The sequence below is a fragment of the Carya illinoinensis genome, chromosome 14 (genome assembly GCF_018687715.1).
Source record: "Carya illinoinensis cultivar Pawnee chromosome 14, C.illinoinensisPawnee_v1, whole genome shotgun sequence".
NCBI lineage: Eukaryota > Viridiplantae > Streptophyta > Magnoliopsida > Fagales > Juglandaceae > Carya > Carya illinoinensis.
In genome coordinates, this window is record NC_056765.1 from 6,979,115 (window position 1) to 7,000,923 (window position 21,809).

At 36.3% G+C, this 21,809-nt stretch overlaps 2 protein-coding genes and 1 long non-coding RNA gene across 3 annotated transcripts; 2 read left to right on the forward strand and 1 right to left on the reverse strand.

Moving 5' to 3' along the window:
• Positions 1-6,248: 6,248 nt before the first annotated feature.
• Positions 6,249-8,641, reverse strand: LOC122294865. The gene is made up of 2 exons (XR_006237767.1): positions 8,422-8,641; positions 6,249-6,724 (listed from the first exon to the last, which is right to left on the reverse strand). It is a non-coding gene; the product is annotated as an uncharacterized LOC122294865 (long non-coding RNA).
• A 10,883-nt stretch (positions 8,642-19,524) lies between these two features.
• Positions 19,525-19,964, forward strand: LOC122295059 (cytochrome P450 714A1-like). Its single transcript, XM_043104081.1, has one exon. It carries the CDS (start codon positions 19,556-19,558, stop codon positions 19,871-19,873), a length of 318 nt encoding a protein of 105 aa, XP_042960015.1. The 5' UTR covers positions 19,525-19,555; the 3' UTR covers positions 19,874-19,964.
• Positions 19,965-20,007: 43 nt separating this feature from the next.
• Positions 20,008-21,809, forward strand: LOC122293514 (cytochrome P450 714C2-like; the record flags this gene model as incomplete). The annotated part of the gene is made up of 4 exons (XM_043102088.1): positions 20,008-20,226; positions 20,522-20,769; positions 20,858-21,215; positions 21,384-21,809. Coding segments are annotated over 4 exons (1,251 nt in total), but the record flags the coding sequence as incomplete, so codon positions are not given.

The following is a 21,809-nucleotide window of genomic DNA, read 5'->3' on the forward strand; positions in this document are numbered from 1 at the left end:
TTTGGCAGATTTATCCCTTGTTCTCCGGATATGCAGTTTCGGTGATGTTGTATCGACGATGGATAAGTCGGTGCACACAACCAGACGAGCATATTTGGAGAACTATGGGGATATGCTGCCGAAATTTTGTTGGGCGTGACAGATTATAGAGGATAGGTTTGCGACTATGATCTTACAGTTCCGAATGGGATAGGACCAACTACCCGGTGTAAGGTGGCATACTCCTTGATTGATACATGATACATGCTTGTTTGTTGATGCACACGTGCTTGTTTATAATGAAGATAGTCAGCATGGATAAGAGTTGGATGCGAGTTAGCGATCGTTTGGGTCAGAATTACAACGTATATGCTGAAGGTGTTAAGAAATTCTTAGAGTTTGCATTGGGTACATGTGATAGTGATGGACGTATTAGATGCCCATGTAATACATGTAGGAATTTGCGCTCTCATAAGATAGACTTGGTGAGAGAGCATCTGTTTGTAAAAGGTATTGACAAGGGTTATACTGATTGGGTCTTACACGGGGAACCATATCCAACTTCATTCGATACTCCACATGAAGAAGAAGCTATCGATGAAGATGTACAACCAGATGTTGTTGGAGATGAGTATGATGAGGATATGGAAGAAATGTTAGGTGACATCGGTGCGGGAATGTTTATGAATGAAGGTGGCACGGACACATCAAGTTCAAATGATGGGGGTCATAATACTTTTGCACGATTGTGGAATGAGTCACAACGTGAGCTATATCCAGGATGCAGAAGACACAGTAAGTTGTCATTTACCGTAAGACTGCTACACATAAAATCAATGTGCCGATTATCAATTAAGGCTGTCAATATGTTACTCGAGTTGTTTAAGGAGGCACTGCCATCAGATAATACACTTCCTCGTAACTTCTATGAAGCAAAAAAATTGAAACGAGGACTTGGATTTGATTACAACGTAATACATGCATGTAAGAATGACTGCATATTATTTTGGCAAGAGAATGAGCAGTTGAACGAATGTCCCATATGCCACGAGTCAAGATGGACATCTGACAAACAAAATGTGCCGCAAAAGGTAGTACGCCACTTTCCATTGACACCTAGATTACAACGATTATATATGTCACGTGCAACAGCTGCAGACATGATATGGCACTCATCAGCCAGAGTTAGAAACGATGATATTTTATCACATCCTGCTGACTCTCAGGTGTGGAAGGAATTTGATAAGGAGCATACATGGTTTGCAGAAGAACCACGTAATGTGAGACTTGGGTTGGCAACAGATGGATTTAATCCGTTTGGGAACATGAGTACTAGTCACAGTACTTGGCCAGTCGTACTTATGCCGTATAATCTACCACCGTGGAAGTGTATGAAAGATCCATATTTCATGATGAGTTTGCTCATTCCAGGTCCGAGATCGCCGGGAAATGATATAGACATACACTTACAGCCATTGATTGCAGAATTGAAAGATTTGTGGGAGAATGGGGTTGTCACATTTGATTCATCAACAGGCAAGTCGTTCAAGATGCATGCTGCGGTTTTATGGACAATAAATGATTTTCCAGCATATGGAAACTTGTCAGGTTGGAGTACTAAGGGGAAAATGGCATGTCCAACATGTAACAAACATACTAAATCTGAATGGCTCACTTACGGGAGAAAATTATGTTTCATGGGTCATCGTCGATTTCTACCTGGTGATCATAGATGGCGGGGAAATTCACAAATGTTTGATGGTACTGTTGAATGGGGCCAACCTCCACCATATTTGTCTGGTGAAGATTTACTTGCACAATTTGTAGATGTTGGTTGTAATGAATTTGGTAAAAAACAACGAAAGAGAAAACGAGCTACTTCTGAGTTGAATTGGACTAAGAAGAGTATATTTTTCGATCTTCCATACTGGTCAAAGTTAAAATTACGGCACAGTCTTGATGTTATGCATATTGAAAAAAATATATGCGAATCCGTATTGGGAACATTGATGTCAATTGAAGGAAAAACGAAGGATACATTAAACTCAAGGAAGGATTTGAAGCGGTTGGGAATAAGACCGGAAATGCAGTTGCAAGAAAATGGTTCGTCCGTTTACATGCCGATTGGGTGGTATACATTGTCAAGGAATGAAAGGGCTACTTTTTGTGAGTGGATAATGAAAATTAAATTACCAGATGGTTATGCCTCGAATTTGACAAGGTGTGTGCGAACAAATGATTGGAAAATAACTGGGTTAAAAAGTCATGATTGTCATGTCCTTTTGCAGCGTATCTTGCCTATTGGTATACGTGGGTACTTGACTAGAGACGTGCGCGTGGCTTTGACTGAGTTGGGTTTATTTTTCAAAGACTTATGTGCACGGACATTAAATGTAGAAGCTTTGGATCGAATGGAACGGGAAATTTCCATCATATTGTGTAAGCTAGAAAGTATTTACCCACCGTCATTTTTCGATGTCATGGTTCACCTGGCCGTCCATTTGCCACGTGAGGCTCGACTTGCAGGACCAGTTCAGTATAGATGGATGTATCCCATTGAACGATTTCTTGGGAAGTTGAAACGAACAGTTGGTAATAAAGCTCGCCCAGAAGGATCAATTGCAGAAGCATATATTGATGATGAGTGGCATACCTTCTGTTCCAAATATTTCCACGGAGTTGACACTAGGTTTGATCGGCCAGAAAGAAACTTTGACGTTGACAGAGCAAGACAACGAAATGTGTTTTCCGTGTTTTCCCAACAAGTACGTCCACTTGGTGCAGTGCGTGGTTATGACTTATGTGGAAGAGAGTTTGAGAAAGCTCAGTGGTACGTGCTGAACAATTGCCCTGACATAGAGATTTACTTGAAGTAAGTATTAATCTTTTCTTAATTTAGTATTCGCTCATTTACTTTCGCAAAATTCTAATAATATAAAATACATGTCGTAATCATCAATTTCAGTGATCATATTAACATGCTCAAGGAACTAGGAGTAAATGATATAGACCGGAAACATGAAGAGGAGTTTCCGAGATGGTTTGAACAACGGGTAATGACATTACATATGCGACACTTCATTCAATACAAATAGAAAATATTGATTGTTTTTTTTATTGATATAATAGACGTTTTACTTAATATGTAGGTTGTACAAATGCATGCCAATAATCCAAACGATATATCAGATGAATTGTATGCATTAGCGCGTGGCCCATCGAGACGGGCTACAAGATATTCTGCATGTATTTCTCGTGGTAGTAGGTATCACACAATAGATCGAGATCATTATAGGAAAACACAAAATAGTGGTGTCCTAGTTGAGGGAAGTCATGATGGAGAAAATATTGATTTCTATGGAGTGATTGTTGATATAATTGGAATGAAATATTTGGGGGAGCTTGCAGTGTATCTGTTTAAGTGTGATTGGTGGGATTTAAGCAATCCTCGAACTGGAGTCCGTGATGATGAATATTTCTTGAGTATTAATACATCAAGAAAATGGTACGAGGATGATCCATTTATTTTAGCTTCTCAAGCATCTCAAGTATTCTACTTAGATGACCCGAAGTTGGGAACTCAATGGCGAGTAGTACAAAAATATGCTCCAAGAAATATATATGATGTTATCCCTCAGGCAGAAGGGCGAGATGAAGAAGAAGATGATGCCTCTACTCAAGAAGCATACCAAGAGAGTCAGCCCGTCTTTAATTTGTTTGTGGATTTGAGCCAGTATGAGATGATTCCATTGAATAGAGAAGATATTGAGGCTGAAATTGTTGATGCGACACTTGAGCAAAGTGTTGATTCATCTGAACTATCTACAGAAGATGAGACTGAATTGTCAAATGATACTGATACAGATAGTGATTGACGAATTATATTTTCACATTACGTGATGATGAGCACTATTTTACTTAATGAATATTGTATCAGTTTTTTGAAATTATGCCTCCGAAGAGAAAGGAAGTGCGCAACCCATCTCCACCTGTTCCTAGCTCTCCTTCAGACTCACCATTAGAGATTGACTCTACAGAACAAGGTAAAATTCTAATAGTCATAAAAGTTATTAATTAAGATTATAATAGAAAATTGATTATAATGTTATATATCATGATGACTTCACAGTACAATCTCGTCAAGGTCGAGGCACTACGAGAGGCGTGACGTTGGAAAAATATCGTAAGGTGGGTAAGATCAAAGTTAACATTCTTGATGAACATACCGGAGGCGAAGGACAACCAGCAGCTTGGCTTGCATCGCATGTGGGTGCTCTTACACGAACTTATGCACCTTTGGCAACAAGTTCATGGAAGAAAGTCCCCCAAGATGTTAAGGACCTTATCAAGAAGCGTTGTTTGGTAATGTTTAATAAATGAAATTTAATTGGACTTATAATTTTATTTTACTTTAAAGTTAGAATATTATAAATGATAATATTTTTGTCCAAACTTTTGTCTGTAAGGATGATTTCGAAATAAATTTTGGTCGGAGAGAGGAGCGTAAAACTGTGGAAGAGCTTATGAGTAATGCATTCCGCAAGTATAAGGCGAGGTGTCATGAGCATTATAATAAGTTTGAGAATAGTGAAGAAGCACGCCAACATCCTTTTCAAGATGTGCAACCTTCTGATTGGGAAAAACTTTGTGACATGTTTGAGGATTCATCATATAAGGTATAATTAATTTAATTATTTTAGTCCTATTTTTAATTTCGCTTTCTAATATTTTCAATTCTTATGTAGGAGCGAAGTTCTATAAACAAAACAAATAGATCAAAATTGAAGATTACTCATCATGCAGGCTCAAGATCTTTCCACCGCCTCTCTAAAAAATTGGTATTGCTATTCTTTCATTTGTATATAGTTAACTGAATATATCAATCATAATGACTTTATATCTTAACAAATCTTTATTATAGCAAGATTCAGATGCCAATTATGATCTGACAAAATTATATGCTGCATCACATACTAATCGTAATGGAGAGTGGAGTCATCCTGATGCCCGTGAAAATTATGTAAGTATTATAATTTGTTTTAAATAAATATATTTGAATATTTATGATGATATTAACTCTTTATCTTATGTGTAGGATAAAATGGTTGCCCTGCGTGCTGAATCTGCGTCAGATCAAAATTCCTCAAATACAGATGTTGAGATTTTTACACAAGTTCTGGGTGAACGTTCAGGATATTTGAGGGGTTTGGGTCGCTGTGTAAAACCTTCTCCCTCTTCCTCTTCTTCCGGGTCTGCCTCTATAGCTCAAGAGAATGCGAATCGTAGAATTGAAGAATTGATTGCAAAACAACAAGAGTTAGAGGCTCAATTGGCGAGACAAGGAGACATGGAGATGCGCCTCAAACAACATGAAGAAGAACAAGCAGAGTTCAGGAGAGATATGCAACTCCAAATGCAACAGCTTATGCAACAGTACAGGCCTCCAACCAACTGATGGTTTTTTACGTCTAGCTTATGACATTATCTAATTATGTATGAACAATGCTAGTTTTATGGTTATTTATTTCTTCGCACTTATTATAAAACTTTTGTGAGTAATTAAACAGTTCTTAATTTATATTTTTCAAATAATATGGATGTCTATTTAGTTTTTTTATAATTATTGGTTTTAATAAAAATAATATCCGTTCGAACGACAAAGTCACGTTCGAACATTAATGGGCATGCCGTTCAAACGATAATGTAACGTTCAAACGTCAACTCGCAAACCGTTCGAACGATACCAGATGCTCAAAAAACCGTTCAAACGCATGACATTACCATATCGTTCGAACGTTGATCATCACCGTTCGATCTCTTATACCGTTCGATCGTCTCATTTAACGTTCGAACGTATTTCTACTGATCGTTTGAACGTATCTTGATAACCGTTCAAAACAAACATTGACGTTCGAACGGTATATGAGAAGCATTCGAACGCCATTCTGGGACGAATTTTAACCGTGACAAAAAAAAGCATCGTTCGAACGGTATCGAACGGTCACTTTCAAAATCGTTCCAAAAGATATATTTTGGGACGAAATTGTGTTTTTCGTCCCAATATATCTTCTGGGACAGTGATGTTGGGACGAGCTTGGGACGAAATTTTTTCGTCCCAAAAAATCTTTCGGAACGAAATCGATATATTTTGGGACGAAAATTTTCGTCCCAAAATATGTTTTTTGTTGTAGTGATCATCTTATTTTAATGAAATTTGCTTGCTTAGGAAGGAAGGAAAAAAAAAAAAAAAAAAAAAAGCACAAACGACGTTAATATACATCCCCTGAATATAGATGATGATAAACATAGAAACACACTTGCATGCATGCATGCATGCGTTTTGAAATTAAATACGAAACCAAACTAGTACGTACGTAAGTACGTACAGAGTACTGCGACGCCAAGCATTAACGAACATATATAGATCATGATACAGACTTAGTACATATGATCAAAGTGATCTAGCTAGTGACCATCTACTCATTATTTATTAATATATTATATTATATGGAGATGGTCATGCATGCATTTAATTTGAAATTAAATACCAAACCAATTGGTTGGTATTTAATTGAAACCGGGGGGGGCGCCGCGACTTTCCGAAGTGTGATCATTGTTTTCCAGAACTAGCAAGTCAGCTTCCATCCTTTGCAGTATCAGCCTGAGTTTGTTAATCTGAGCTTTAAGCGATTTTAGAGGATCTCTAGCCTCACGATCAGCCTCCATGCTGGAATTACTGGGTGCTCTGGAAAATACAAAGATTAAACAATATTAATGCATCATGTAGATAAAATTGACATATAGAGTTGATCGATTTTTTGGTTAGCCCTCTCGATATTGGCACCTTAAAATTGATCAAAGTGCTTAAAGCTAGCTAGCTAGTGATCATCATAACCAGATCACTTTAATCATGTCTATAAAATTAAGAGATTCACGTTGTTTTGAAACTACGAATAAATTAATACATCAACATTAAATTAAGAACAAACAGATAGTAATTATAGATCAATAGAAGATCATCATCATCAGCACCAGCTAACAAAATCATTAATGCAGCAATAATCAGTAACGAAAATCACTCAATACCCACGATATCCCTACTTCTATCAATGAATTCCTCTTTAGTAATTAGTAGTACAACTCCTCCTGAAAGCTAGATAATACACAAATTCTCCCCCTTTTTTATTATAAAATTAAATGATAAGGAGAGATCACATGTATCATGACATGACGTGCACTATCATGGGAAATCAAATCTTTTGATAATTTCTTGAGCATTCCTAAAATTTAAAAAAAAAAAAAATGATTTCCCGCCCAAGTCGCACACATGTTTAGCCATAAACAATTCAATTAGGATTGTAACGTGACAATGCAAACCAATTATAACTTATACGTAACATAAACTATTGCGAAAACATGATACTTTATTTTATTTATTTTTTATTTTTTATAATGTACTTGTAATAAATATATTAAAACTAGTCACACTAAAAATATCGTTCTCATTTATAATTTACAAGAAAACATTTTGGGAATTTTTCATTTTTCCAGTTTTTTTCATTCTTTCTCTTAAATATACAATATTTGAAAATAAACATTTAATTGACTTATTAAAGAAAAAAGCAACAATAAAACGAAAGTACGTATCGACTGAATATTTGAAAATCAAGATATATAGTCAAATTAATAATGTGTTTAAAAAACAAAACAAGCAATATCCATATACAAGCTGATATTCATATATGAAAAGCAAGACAAGAGATTATGACATGCCACATGACAAGCTATTAATTTGTTAGAAAACTACAAAATCTAAAACATGTTTTAGCTTCTAAAGAATTTAATACATATTAAAAAGAATTTAAAACTTAAAACATGTTAAGAAAAAAAAATTAAAGATCTCAAAATATATTATTAATGTACGTAGCTTCAAAAAAATTAAAATATAGAAAGGGTGCGAAAGAGGAAGAAGATTATTAGTTCCAAAAGGAAACTCGAGAGATCGAGGGAATCGGTTTGAAATTGATATTTCTGAATTTTTAAACTAAAAACCAATTTTCAGAATATATAGAATTCTTGATTTTTTATTGATTGAAACTTTTTAATTTTCATTTACTGATCACTTTTTTAAACACCAAAAAATCAGAGAAATTATTTGCGAAAATTTCTTTATGGTGAAACAAATGCAGCTTGTACGTACGTATACAACACATGATTCTTGATCTTCAGCAAAACGACCATATATATATTAATATATATGTCATGCATTCGATGCACAAAAACTAAGGTGAGAAAATAGGATTTTTCTTTATAATATTGACCAAATTGAAAGTATATAGTTAAAGTACTCACCACATCATAACAGAATATATATATTTGCTAAATTTTTTTTAAAAATAAAATATATATATATATATATGCTCCGGAAAGAAAAGTAATTACATCTGATTTCTCCTGCTATTCCCGCTGGACATTGTCGTTGTCCAAAACTGAAGAGTAGTATCTCAAATCTCACTTGGCCGTCGGACGTTGTGATCAGGGCTAGACGAACTAAAAGAAATGATATCGAACACACGGGACGGCTAAGGATATATACTAGTACTATATATAGACGAACTAAAAAGAAATGACCATGCATATCGACCACACACGACGGCTAGGACTTGTTTGGATAGAAAATGATTACATCTCATCTCATTTCTTTATTATAATATTTTTAAATTTTGATACAAAATATAATAAATAATTCAATTTTTTTAAATTTTAAAATAATAATAATATTAAAATATAATATTCTAATAATATTTTATTCAACTCATTTAAAATTATGTCATATCATGTCATATCATCTCATTTCTCTCAATCCAAATGAGTCATAAGAAACTGTCACCAAGAAGTAGTACTAGAAGCGCTAGATTTACAAAAGTATTTATTTTGATATAATGAATGAATGTCATAAAAAACATTTGCTATGAAAACCCAAAACTGCCCCTACATAATTATATAAGCCCCACCTGGAATTAAATATAAAGACTTGAACTTGGAATTCAAGACCACGTACGTGAGTAGGACTGCATATTAATTACATGAGCTGGCGAGGAAGCTGACACGGTCCAATAATATATTCCAGCTGCATGCATGCATACATATGGTGCGCATTTGGCCAGCTCAAACAAGGGCAATTAATGAGATGCTGTGAGTGTATCTATATATATATATATATTAAAATCACGTCTTTGCTCATGTTTTCTACTGCAGGAATTTGTGGGTAAAAAAATCAGAAAGGTAATTTTTAGATCATTTAATATAATCAATATTAAAATCAAATATACTTAAAATAATTTACTATCTGACAAAAATTTGATTTGATACAATGTTTTTAAATCTTCTTCTAAAACATATTTAGTACTTTTACAATCAATACGTGATAAAAAACCTTGGTTTAACAAATCACTTTAAAATATGGAAATACATAGTATGTTGGATAATATGTTTTTCTTAATAATACTATAGTTAAGTTATGTAGTATTCTAGACTCAAGAATAATTTGTTCAAATGAGTTTGGTAAAATAATATGTTTCAAAATGTCACCATAACTAATATTAGAGACATTTGTTTCAACAATATTAAAGAAACAAGAAGTAAATTTCAAGGCATGGTTTATATATGTTCATCTTATCTATTGTGTTCTCTTCCATCTTTTACTTCGTACTTTCTTAATTTTTTTCAGTTCTTTTTTGTCGGTGCCACTCCGGTTGTAAAGAATCAGGATGTAAGACCCGTTTTGCTAGAAAATCGTTTAGAGCATGAGTTGGTAGATGGTTGACCCCAGGATATGTGTTACGAAATACAACAGATATATGGGTGACGACAGAATTAGCGCCGCAACAGGCGTAAAGTTGCATTTGCATCATTATAGGAAACCGCCGTAATAGCCCTTTTCCAATCATCTAACAGGCGACGCTTGGCTTGTTTAAAGGGCCGTTTCATGCCTTGGCTTTTCCACGGCCGTTTGCGTGTCCGCTGCAAAATTTGGTTTTTGTTTTTTGTTTTTATTTTTTATTTTTTATTTTTATTTTATTCAAACCGCATGTATTTTGTATGCTCTTCTCAATTTCAGTATTCAATACCACCTTTACACTTCCCCCTATAATGCAGTGGATCATTATCTGCTGGTAACTAATTATATATATCAAACCCCACCTATCAATATATATTAATAATGTAAAATTGAATATATATTAATAATGTAAAATTGATCAAAGTAATTAAAGCTAGTGATCATGATCATAACCAGATCAGATTAATGTCCATAAAATTAAGAGATTCACGTTGCTTTGTAACTACTAACAAATTAATACATCAACGTTAAAGAAGGAACGGGTAATTATAGATCAATAGAAGATCATCATCAGCACCAGATAACAAAATCATTAATGCTATTAAAAATCACTCAATATCCATGATCTCCCTACTTCTATCAATCAATTGATCCTCTTAATTAGCAGTACAACTCCTCCCGAAAGCAAGATAATACACAAATTAATTCTCCCCCCCTTTTTTATTATAAAATTAATGATAAGATTCGAGAGAGACATGTATGTCATGACGTGCACTATCATTGGAAATCAATTTTTTTTTATAATCTCATGATCATTCGTGAAATTATAAAACATTTTGATTTGCTGCCCAAGTCGCACACATGTAGTATAACCTTAAACAATTCAGTTAGGATTGTAATGTTACAATAATACAACCATATCTAAAGCACATGTTTTAGCTTCAAATAAATTTAATACATATTAAAAAGAATTTAAAACTTAAAACATGTTAGAAATAAAAAAAAAAATTTAAAGATCTCAAAATATATTAATATAGCTTCAAAAAAATTAAAATATAGAAAGAGTGAGAAAGAGGTGGAAGATTAGCTCAGGAAAGAAACCCGAGAGATCGAGGGAATCGGTTTGAAATTGATATTTCTGAATATTAAACTAAAACCAATTTTCAGAATAGAATGTTTGGTTTTTTATTGATTGAAACTATTTAATTTTCATTTACTGATCACTTTTTCAAACACCATTAGAGAAATTATTTACCAAAATTGTTTTATGGTGAAACAAATTAAATATCATGCATTCGATGCACAAAAACTTTGGTGAGAAAAATATGATTTTTCTTTATAATATTGACCAAATTGAAAGTCAACACACTATAACATAATATATTTGCTAAGTTTAAAAAAAGGAAAGGAATATATTTCCTCCAAAAAGATCAAAAGTAATTACGTGCCAGACATGTTGTCCAACACTGAAGTGTATCTAAAATCTCACTTGGTCGTCGGACATTGTGATCAGGGGTATAGACGAACTAAAAGAAATGATATCAACCTTGGTAGAATGAATAACTCCACCACTCTTAGCTAGAATGGGTTCGGAGGGATGCATTAACTGCTGAGAATACTTTTCTGACTTACCTTGGAAGTTTCATGGTTTGCTGAAGACGGATAAAGCTGGACTGCCAAATCTACGAGATGGTTAAACTGGTATTTTGTATTTGGCTTTTCATTATGCAGAGAGTTTTTGTATCCATGGTTTTCCTCCACCACACGTGAGGTTTTGAATATACCCCGGAGGGTCCCTCCTCCCTCTTCGTAAAAAAAGAAAAAAAAAAGAAATGATATCGACCACATGACGGGACGGTTAAGGATACTACTATATATATACGAACTAAAAGGAAATGACCATATCGACCACAAAGGACGGCGAGGGATACTAGCTACTATGAGATCAAGAATACTTTTTTTTTTGGGCCAAAGGTGAGGATTCAATGGCCGTGCAGGGTTTTTATTTTCATCATCTTTCACTGTCTCAATGGTAGAGGAGTTAGAATCTTCGTGTCAACATTTGTCTTTATCTAAGAAGGAGAGGTGTGAGATTTGTGTGGATTCTACTATCTTAGAATCAAATATTACATGAGGAGAACGTTGTCTGGTGATGTCCTTGTTAACTAATCGTTATTACAACCGCGAGGCTCTCAAGACTACGATGAAAAAAGTTTGGCAACCTGTTCATGAAGTGAGATTCAAGGAGTTGGGATCAAAATTACTTCTAGTGGAGTTTGTAGATGATCGTGATAAGCAACGTGTTCTTCGTGAGGGACCATGGACTTTTGATCGAAATTTGGTTCTTCTGAAACATTTGGAGGGTGATTGACAAGTGATGAAAATATGACTTTTTGAGGCGTCATTTGGGATCAGACTATATGAAATGCCATTACATGCTATGAAAGAGGAGGTGGGGACGTCTTATTGGCAATCAGATAGGCACTGTGGAGGAGGTTGATGGTGAATAAGGGGAGGCTGCACGGGGAGAATTCATGAGAATCAGAGTCAAGGTAGATATATCTTAGCCTCTTATGCGTGGAGCCAGAGTTAACCTGGGACAATATGGTATATGCTGGGTTCATTTTGCTTATGAACGTTTGCCAAATTTCTGCTGCTGGTGTGGTAAACTAGGTCATCAACTTAAAGACTGAAGTTGTTGGCCATCAAGAGGCACAGGTTTCTTCTCAATTACCATTTGGATCATGGTTGCGTGCTGGCACTTTGTTGGGTAGAGGGGAAGGAAAGTTATGTCTAAAGGCTTCTTATCATCGGAATTCCTCATCGGCAAGGTCATTGAAGATTGATAGACAACCTACTGGTGTCAAGCCTAGAAAGAAGGAAACGACAGAGAAGGTGGATGGAAATCAGGAGACATTTGAGAGGGAAGACTTTTTTTCTGCTTCGGTTATGCAAGAATCAAGGAAGGATGCAGTAATCGGTGATAACGTAGAATGCAATGTTACGGGCATGTTGACTTCTACTGTTGTAACCAAAAAGGAAATTGTGCAGAATTATACTGGTCTTCATAGGGAGGAACCGTTATCTTTTCCATCAAAGGAAGGCATTAATATGTTTCCAGCACCAAAGCTGCTTAATGAAGATGGGCTTCAACCCATAGGAAATGAGGTAGGTGTTGAAACACATTCAAAACCCAGGCGAGGTAGGCCTTGCAGAAAGTGGGTTAGAGTGTGTCCTACATCTCATGAAGTTACTGGAGTTTCTTTGCTGCAGGAAGTGAAGGGTAAGAGGAAGGCTCTTGGATTGAACTCTACTAGTTCGAAACGGGGGAGGACAAGTATGATGGAAAATGAGGATGATACTGCACTTGATTTAAGCCCAACAGTGAAGGCTACTAAGCAGCCTCGTCGAGATAAATGAAAACTGTAAGTTGGAACTCTTGTGGGCTTGAGAACCCACGAGGAGTTAGAGCTCTTCGTGACTTGGTCAGGAGAGAAGATCCTACAGTTCTACTTTTAATGGAAACAAAAATGAGTCTTAAGCAAATGGCAAGCATTCATGTTAGAGTGGGGTTTGATTGTTGTTTTGAAGTGGCTAGTGAAGGGAGGAGTGGTGGGTTGGCATTACTATAGAAGAATGAGGTAGACTTATCCATTAAGAGTTTCTCTTTCTTTCATATTGATGCAAAACTTAATGAGTTTGATAGGGGGCTGGTGTGGAAATTTATTGGTTTGTATGGACACCCAGAAACTGAGAAAAGAGAGGAGACTTGGAGATTACTTCGAACTCTGAAGGAGAAGGGTAATCTACCATGGTTGGTATGTGGGGACTTTAATGAAGTGATATGTAGACAAGAAAAGATGGGGGGAAGGCCACATCCAGAAAGGTTGATGCAAGCTTTTAGGAGTGTACTAGATGATTGCAATTTGATAGATTTGGGATATGAGGGTCCTACTTATACTTGGTGCAATAGACCGTATGAGCATGGGGTGGTTAGTGAAAGGCTTGACAAGTATGTTGCTAACCGCAGCTAGAGAGAAAGGTTTTCTCTCTCTCCAGTTGTTCATGATGTTGCTGCACACTCAGACCATTTGCCTATTATACTATTGCCTATTATTAATTCTAGTGGAGATAGGCAGAAACTTTTCAGATTTGAGGCAATGTGGGTGGAGGATGAAGAGTGTGGTAACATTATTTCAAGGTATTGGCAAGGGGCTACTGAAAGCAGGCCTATGGGATCTATAACTGACAAATTGAACAACTGCAGTAAGGGTCTTAAGACATGGAACAAACTGAAGTTTGGGCATGTGAAACAGCAAATAAGGAGGGCTCAAGATTCTCTTCAAAGATTGCAGTTAGCTAATCCAAGTAGTATATCAGGAAAGGAATTAATGCCAGCTCAAAATAAGCTACAGTCTTGGTTAGAAAGGGAGGAGATTCCTTGGAACCAAAGGGCCAAAGCTTTGTGGCTCAAAGTGACAGCAATTCAAAGTTTTTTCATTACAGGGCATCACAAAGGAAAAGTAAGAATTGGATTAGAGGCTTGAAAAATGAGGATGGGACATGGCAGTATGATGAGGATAGGGATCAGCTCATTCTCAATTACTTTCACTCATTGTTTAAATCTGAGCAGCAGTCTGGATTTTTTGGAAGGCCTGAGTGGAAGAGTTATAGCATAAATGAATGTGGAGCTGGTAAAGGAATTTTCAAGAGATGAAGTCAAGGTAGCTTTGGACCAGATGCATCCCACCAAGTCACCAGGATCAGATGAAATGCCACCCATGTTCTTTCAACCCTACTCGCATATTGTGGAAAATGATGTGACTTCTGCTATCCTACATGCCTCAGAACTAGTAGTATCCCTTCATCTCTTAATCACACTTTTATAACCTTGATACCAAAGAAGTGCAAGCCTGAGATGATCTCTGAATTTAGGCCTATTAGTCTTTGTGATGTGGTGTATAAATTAATATCTAAAGTTCTTGCAAATAGGCTTAAATAGGTGCTTGATGTTGTCATATCTACTTCCCAATGTGCTTTTGTTCCTAGTCGAATTGTTTCTGATAATATACTTGTAGCTTATGAAGTGATGCATTTTTTTAGACATAAGAGAAAGGGAAAGGAGGGTTATTTGTCCATTAAGCTGGGTATGAAGAAGACTTATGATAGAGTGGAATGGTCCTTTATTAAAAATTCCATGGTAAGAATGGGTTTTAATACTCAATGGATTGCTCTTGTGATGATGTGTGTAAAAATTGTTTCATTTTCAGTTTTGATTAATGGTGAGCCTAAAGGTCATATAATTCCATCAAGAGGGCTTCGACAAGGGGATCCGTTATCTCCTTATTTGTTCCTACTTTGTACTGAAGGACTAATCTCATTGCTTAAGAAGGTTGAAGTGAATGGTGAGATCACACCTGTAAGGATTTGCAGAGGAGCTCCTAGGTTATCCCACTTGCTATTTGCTGATGATAGCAATTTGTTTTGAAAGGCAAATGTGCATGAAAACCAGAGGATCCAAGACTTAGTGAACCGTTATGAGCTTTCATCAAGCCAAAAGATTAATAGAGACAAAATTGGCATTGTTTTTTGTATTAATGTGATTTCTGCAATAAGGAATGATAGATTGGAGCTTTGGGGAGTGCAGCAAAGTCAACAGCTTGAGAAATACCTGGGGCTTCCACCAATGGTTGGGAGGGCCAAGTATAGAGCTTTTTATGATATAAAAAATAAAATTTGGAAGAAATTACAAGGATGGAATGAAAAGATGCTCTCGGCTGGGGGGAAAGAAATATTGATAAAGGTTGTGGCTTTGTCTATTCCAACTTATGCTATGAGTTGCTTTAAATTGCCTTCCACTTTGTGTTATGAGCTTGAGCAATTGATGGCAAAGTTCTAGTGGGGTCAAAAAAAGGAAGAGCACAAAATACACTAGATGAGCTGTCTAAGATGTGTGAAACTAAACAGGATGAGGTTATGGGCTTAAGGACTTGAGGTTGTTCAATGATGCCCTTTTGGCACAGAATGGTTGGAGGATTATGCAAAATACTGACTCATTATTACATAAGGTCTTCAAGGCTCGATATTTTTCCAAAACACACTTTTTAGATGCTACACTGGGTTATAACCCATCCTTTGTATGGAGAGGTATTTGGGGCACCAAGCATAAACTGAAAGAGGGATGTCAATGGAAAATTGGCTCGGGTCAAAATGTGAGCATTTGGAAAGACTCTTGGCTTCCTTGTTTTAAAAGCCTTGCAGAAGTGCAAAACATAACTTCTATGTGTGGGAATGCAGATGTGTTTTTGGAACAAAATGTTACTATTAAGTCCTTATTTGTTGCTGATCAAAGAGTATGGGATGTAGGTAAGATTACTGCTATGTTTGCACCAGATGTAGCTCTACAGATTACAAAGATTTTGCTCAATCAGGATAGAGCTAATCTATTATGTTGGACTTAGGAAACAAATGGTCATTATATTGTCAAAAGTGCCTATAGGATGTTCAAAACCTTAAGTCCTAACAGGTAGTGTGGGAAATCTTTGAATGCTACATTGATGAGAAAACTGTGGAAAGCTATTTGGAATATGAAACTTCCATCTAAGGTGAGAATATTTGCTTGGAAAGCTGTCGAAGGGATTTACCAACAAAGTATAATCTCAGGAAGAAAAAGATGGTAGAAGAGGAATGATGTGTTTTTTGTAATGCTGAAAGAGAAGATATCCTCCATGCGCTTTGTTCCTGCCCTTCTATTAAAGAGGTCTGGTCTCATTAGTTCCGATAAATGATCATTATAAGGGAAGATGAACTTTTTCTTGATGTGGCTCTAAGGTTGCAACAAAATAGGAGGTCTAAAATTTTTGAATTGTTTTTCCTCATATGTTGGAGCTGCTAGTATAGAAGAAACATGAATCTTTTCGAGGAGAAGGATGTGAGTACAGAGACTATAGTGGGTAATGCTTTGGCAATGCAGAAGTCTTTCAAGGAACTCAAGTGCAAACTTATTTCTGTTATAAGACATCATTGCATATGGGAATTCCCACCTCCTGGATTCTTTAAACTCAATGTAGATGGAGCCTTTTTTTCAAATGGTTCTGTGGCAGGTATAGGAGCAATTTTAAGAGATTCTAATGGAGAAGTGATTATGTCTGCTGCAAAGAAAGAACATGTTGATATGACTGCTGTGGAGGTTGAGGCATTAGCTATTCTCCGAGGCCTTCAGCTCTACCTTCATCTTGGGATTAATCATCTTGTGATTGAAAGTGATTCATGTTGGTGGTCAAAGAATTCAATAAACAAGAGTCCTCAAAGGCTGCATTTGGAAATATTGTTAGGGAGGCTAGGGACTTGATCACACAGCTCCTTACCTGTGCTGTGCAACATGTCAATAGAAGCTGCAATGAATTAAGCAGCACATTCACTTGCCAAGTTTGGTCTAAGTGTGCAGGATATTAGTTTATGGTGGGGTGCATACCCTGATGTAATCTCTAATATCCTTTGGATTGATTCAAGTATTTTGTAAGTTTATTGAATAATGAAGCATGTTTTCCTATCAAAAAAAAAAAAAAAAGACGATGTATAGTGCATAGTGCAAGTTACAATTGGCGAGGTAAATATAAAATCAAATCCTTTCACTGTTTCACATGCTCATTAAGCCTCCTTCCAAAACTTCCATTATATAATAATTAGAATGATAAAAATTGTAAGAATATTTATATATACTTGCATTTTTACACAGAATCTTACGTCAGCTATTGAAATTGTGAAAATTTTAAAATTTGAGTTTCGAATTAAAAAAGAAAAAGCTGAAAAAATTGAGGTTCACACTCAATACGCATAAACTTGTGTAAAACTGAAATTGTGCGTAAAGTTGTGTGTGCATGTAACACTACTACTTAGTACTAATAATGGATACTTTTCTTTCTGCATGCAATATGTGTTATGCATGCATACTGATTAGTGAGGTAGACATGATCTATTAAGGTACTTTAAAAAAATTTTAAACACCAATCAATTTTTAGCATAGTTGATATAGAAATCTTCCACACTGGATGTGTATAAGATAAAGCTTCTAAATAGATTTTATTAATGAACTTTTTTATACACTATAAAGTCGTATAATTTAAAGAAAAAGGCTCCTCTCTGCTACGAAGGTCCATAACCAATCTATAACCTGTTATAAGACACCGCCCCATGCTACAACAACATTGAATTTAACTCTCCACAAAATCCAGCTCAAAATAACAACACATATGAAGTTAGTTTTTATATTTATATAACTGATTTACTTAGATAACATCACATGCATGCTGTTAGAATTGTTTTCTATACATCATTGTGCATGTTTTAATGTAACTTAGTATAGCCTTTATATAAGAGGTCAAGGCAATACAAGAGCCTCACTAAGCAATGTCAGACTCCTATTCATACACATAATTAACACGCTCACATATACACTGTCAGCCCCTCCAAACTCAAAGTAGATGAGAAACCAACTTGAGGTTGTCAACCAAATAACAAAACTAAGCCGTTTTGTGCTAATGTGGCAGAATGATTAAGAAATTTTGTAGTAGTCCTTGTAGCGTCTACAGATTATGTCTTATAGTAGTGAGAAACGCTTGAATGGTGACAAGGATCAGCCGTAGAAGATAGGTAGCGGAGGAATGCCGAGAAGGATGAAGCAGACGTGGCAAATTGCAGGCGTAGTAGTCCTTGCAGGCGTAGTAGTCCTGGCGACAGTAGCTCATTCCGTAAAGAGGATTTTGCCAGTGTCCACAGAGACCACACAGACTAACCTGCAACGAGAACAATGGAGTGGCCTTTTGCTTTTCATGAGGGACGTTGGAAGGAACGAAGTCAAGTTGCTGATCCTACTAAAGAGCAGCTCGGCAAGCCATGGGCCACACCAGGTGACATGGGTATTCAGATTGGAAATGCAAAGAGTTCAAGCTATTTTTGTTGAATGGAATCCCCCATATATAGTTGATGGAATTCCAGCAAGCTCTTCTTTATTATATTGTATATAACAGACAGTTATCCCAAGAATCATGGGAATCATTAACCCTCTATTGTATATATGGCTGACTTGACTTGATTATACATCGTTGACAATTCAATCCCATGTGCATAATGCAATATTTTTGCATGGTGATCTTCTTGAGTCTGTGCACATGACTCAACTGCCAGCTCTCAATTTTCTCATCATATCTTGCAAACTAAAGAAAGCCATATTTTACAGGCTTAAACAAACTCCTCTTGCATGTTGCTTATGGCTAAGTTGTTATTTCTTTATTCATGCATATTTTTCAACCAAAGATTTCGAATCTCGCTAGACCAACAACATGGAGTATTCCAATGCTGCACCAAGGATAGATTTGGGAATCGTAATTTTAGTACTCTTAAAAGGGAAAAGGGAATACTCTAGAGATAAATGGATTAGGTACATAAAAAAATTTCTACAAACTAATGAGATTTAATGTGATTCATCATGTTGTAAAGTTATAACTTTTATCGTAAAATTAACCTAACAGATTACATGAAACCATGTCAAATGTACAGAAAGAGTAATATTGTACAGATGTACATATTTTCTTAAAAAATTTAAAAATTCCAACACATAAAATTCTCTCTCCAAATTCATTATATATGTACGTACGTATGGGGAAACAAACAGAGCCAACCAAGCTCATTTCTACGAACGTGAACGGTGAAAGACAAAGATCGAAGACTAGGGCCATGGAGGATCAGCTCAAGTTTGATGCAGCAAAGATATTCATTGCTGTTGCATTTCTTGGTTTCGCCGGACTGTTTGTACGCTTGTATAATGCGCTGGTGCTGAAGCCTGACAAGCTTCGATCTGCACTGAGAATGCAAGGCATCACCGGACCACCGCCGATTTTGATTCTCGGAAATACTTGGGAGATAAAGAAGGCCCTATCCACCACAGTTATGGCTCCCGTCGGAGAAATCCCCGTCTCCCATAACTGTGCTGCTCTCATCTTTCCATTCTTAGAGCAATGGAGGAAAGAATATGGTGTGTCTCCATCATCTTGAACTATCCTATATATTTATCTCAAATTCTCAGTTCGATCTCGTGTTATGAAAGAAGATTGATAGTTGCCAAAGATGCAGAAGTTATTATAAGCTCTTTTATTTGCTGTATGTTTTATGTTTGAACAGGTGATTTATTTGTGTTTTCTCTGGGTATTTCACCAACCATATTCATAAACGAACCTGGCATTTTGAGAGAGATAACCACATGCACATCCTTGGACTTTGGGAAACCGTTGCAACAGCAAGAAGAGTTTGGTCCTTTGCTTGGTCGGGGCATTATCACTTCAAATGGGGCTATATGGGCTAGGCAGAGCAAAATCCTTGCTCCTGAGTTTTACATGGAGAAGGTCAAGGTATGATTATTTTAGCAAAGACTAAATAATATTGGTTGCCTCCCGAATTAGTAGGTAATTGATACAAGAAAGTACTTAGATGATCTAAAAAAAGATTTTATAAAAATAAGTTTATAAACTAACATAACTTAATACAAAACATTAAATTTGAAAATAAATTTTTCTTATAAAATAAATTTGACATATTACCTAAAATTATGTCAGTTTTAACTTATTTTTTTAAGATTTTTTTTTGTAAATCTAGCAAATTTTAATTGACATACACACAAGCCGATTGGATCTTAAACCCACGCAGGGAATGATAAACTTAATTATCGAGTCGACCACACCACTGCTAAACTCATGGAGGAGTAGGATTGAGACAGAGGGTGGAACAGCAGACATACACATCGACGATTACATGAGAAGTTTCTCTGGTGATGTGATCGCAAGGGCCTGTTTTGGCAGCAACTATGCGCAAGGGGAAAAGATTTTCCTAAAATTAAGAGCTCTAATGGGGGTCATGTCCAGGAGAGGTTTGTCTACTGGGATAACTGCCTTAAGGTAAAATAATGATATTTCTAAAATTATATCATTGCTTACAGAACCATTTAAAGCAACAGCTTGGACATATCTACTTTACATGTTTCAGGTACCTTCCTACGAGAAGCAATAGGGAAGGATGGAGGTTACAAAAGGAAGTCCGTAGTTTGATACTAGAGGGAGTAAAGGAGAGACAGAAAGCCTTTGATCATGAGAAGGATTTCCTGCATATGGTTCTTGAGGGAGCTAAGAACAGTGACCTAAGCCAGGACGCTACCGAAAGTTTCATTGTTGACAACTGCAAGAACATATACTTGGCTGGGTATGAGAGCACTGCAGTTTCTGCCACATGGTGCCTCATGCTCTTAGCTTCAAATCAAGAATGGCAAGACCGTGTCCGTGCTGAGGTTCTCGACATCTGCCAAGGTAGTACACTGGATGCTGATATGCTTCGGAAGATGAAACAGGTAATCATACAAATTTGAATTAACGTAACATCCTATGATATGAAATAAGTACCACGCATATGTATTTTGAGATTACTAATAATTACTGTGTGCAAACATTATCTGAATCCATTTTCACAATGAATAGAGAATGCATTTCTGATTACACAATTCAATTTGGATATGCAGCTAACGATGGTGATCCATGAATCGTTACGTCTTTATCCACCTGTCCCAGCGGTGTCTAGGGAGGCCTTGAATGACATGAAGTTCGGGAACATTAATATCCCCAAGGGTGCCAACATTTGGACAGTGCCAATTATATCGCATACTGATCCAGAAATATGGGGATCGGATGCCTTGAAGTTCAACCCAGCTAGATTTGCAAATGGAATTAAGGGTGCTTGTAGTAATCCGCACTTGTACATGCCATTTGGATTTGGGCCCCGCGTGTGTGCTGGACAGCACTTGGCCATGGCCGAACTCAAGATAGTGATAGCACTACTTCTCTCCAACTTCTCGTTCTCCCCCTCCCCAAAGTACAGCCATGCACCTGCTTATAGGATGCTCATAGAACCTAAAAATGGAGTACATCTCTTGGTGAAAAAGTTGTAA

Coding starts and splice junctions, on each gene's coding strand:
- LOC122295059 (XM_043104081.1), top strand. CDS start 19,556: ATGGAGGATCAGCTCAAGTTTGATGCAGCAAAGATATTCATTGCTGTT.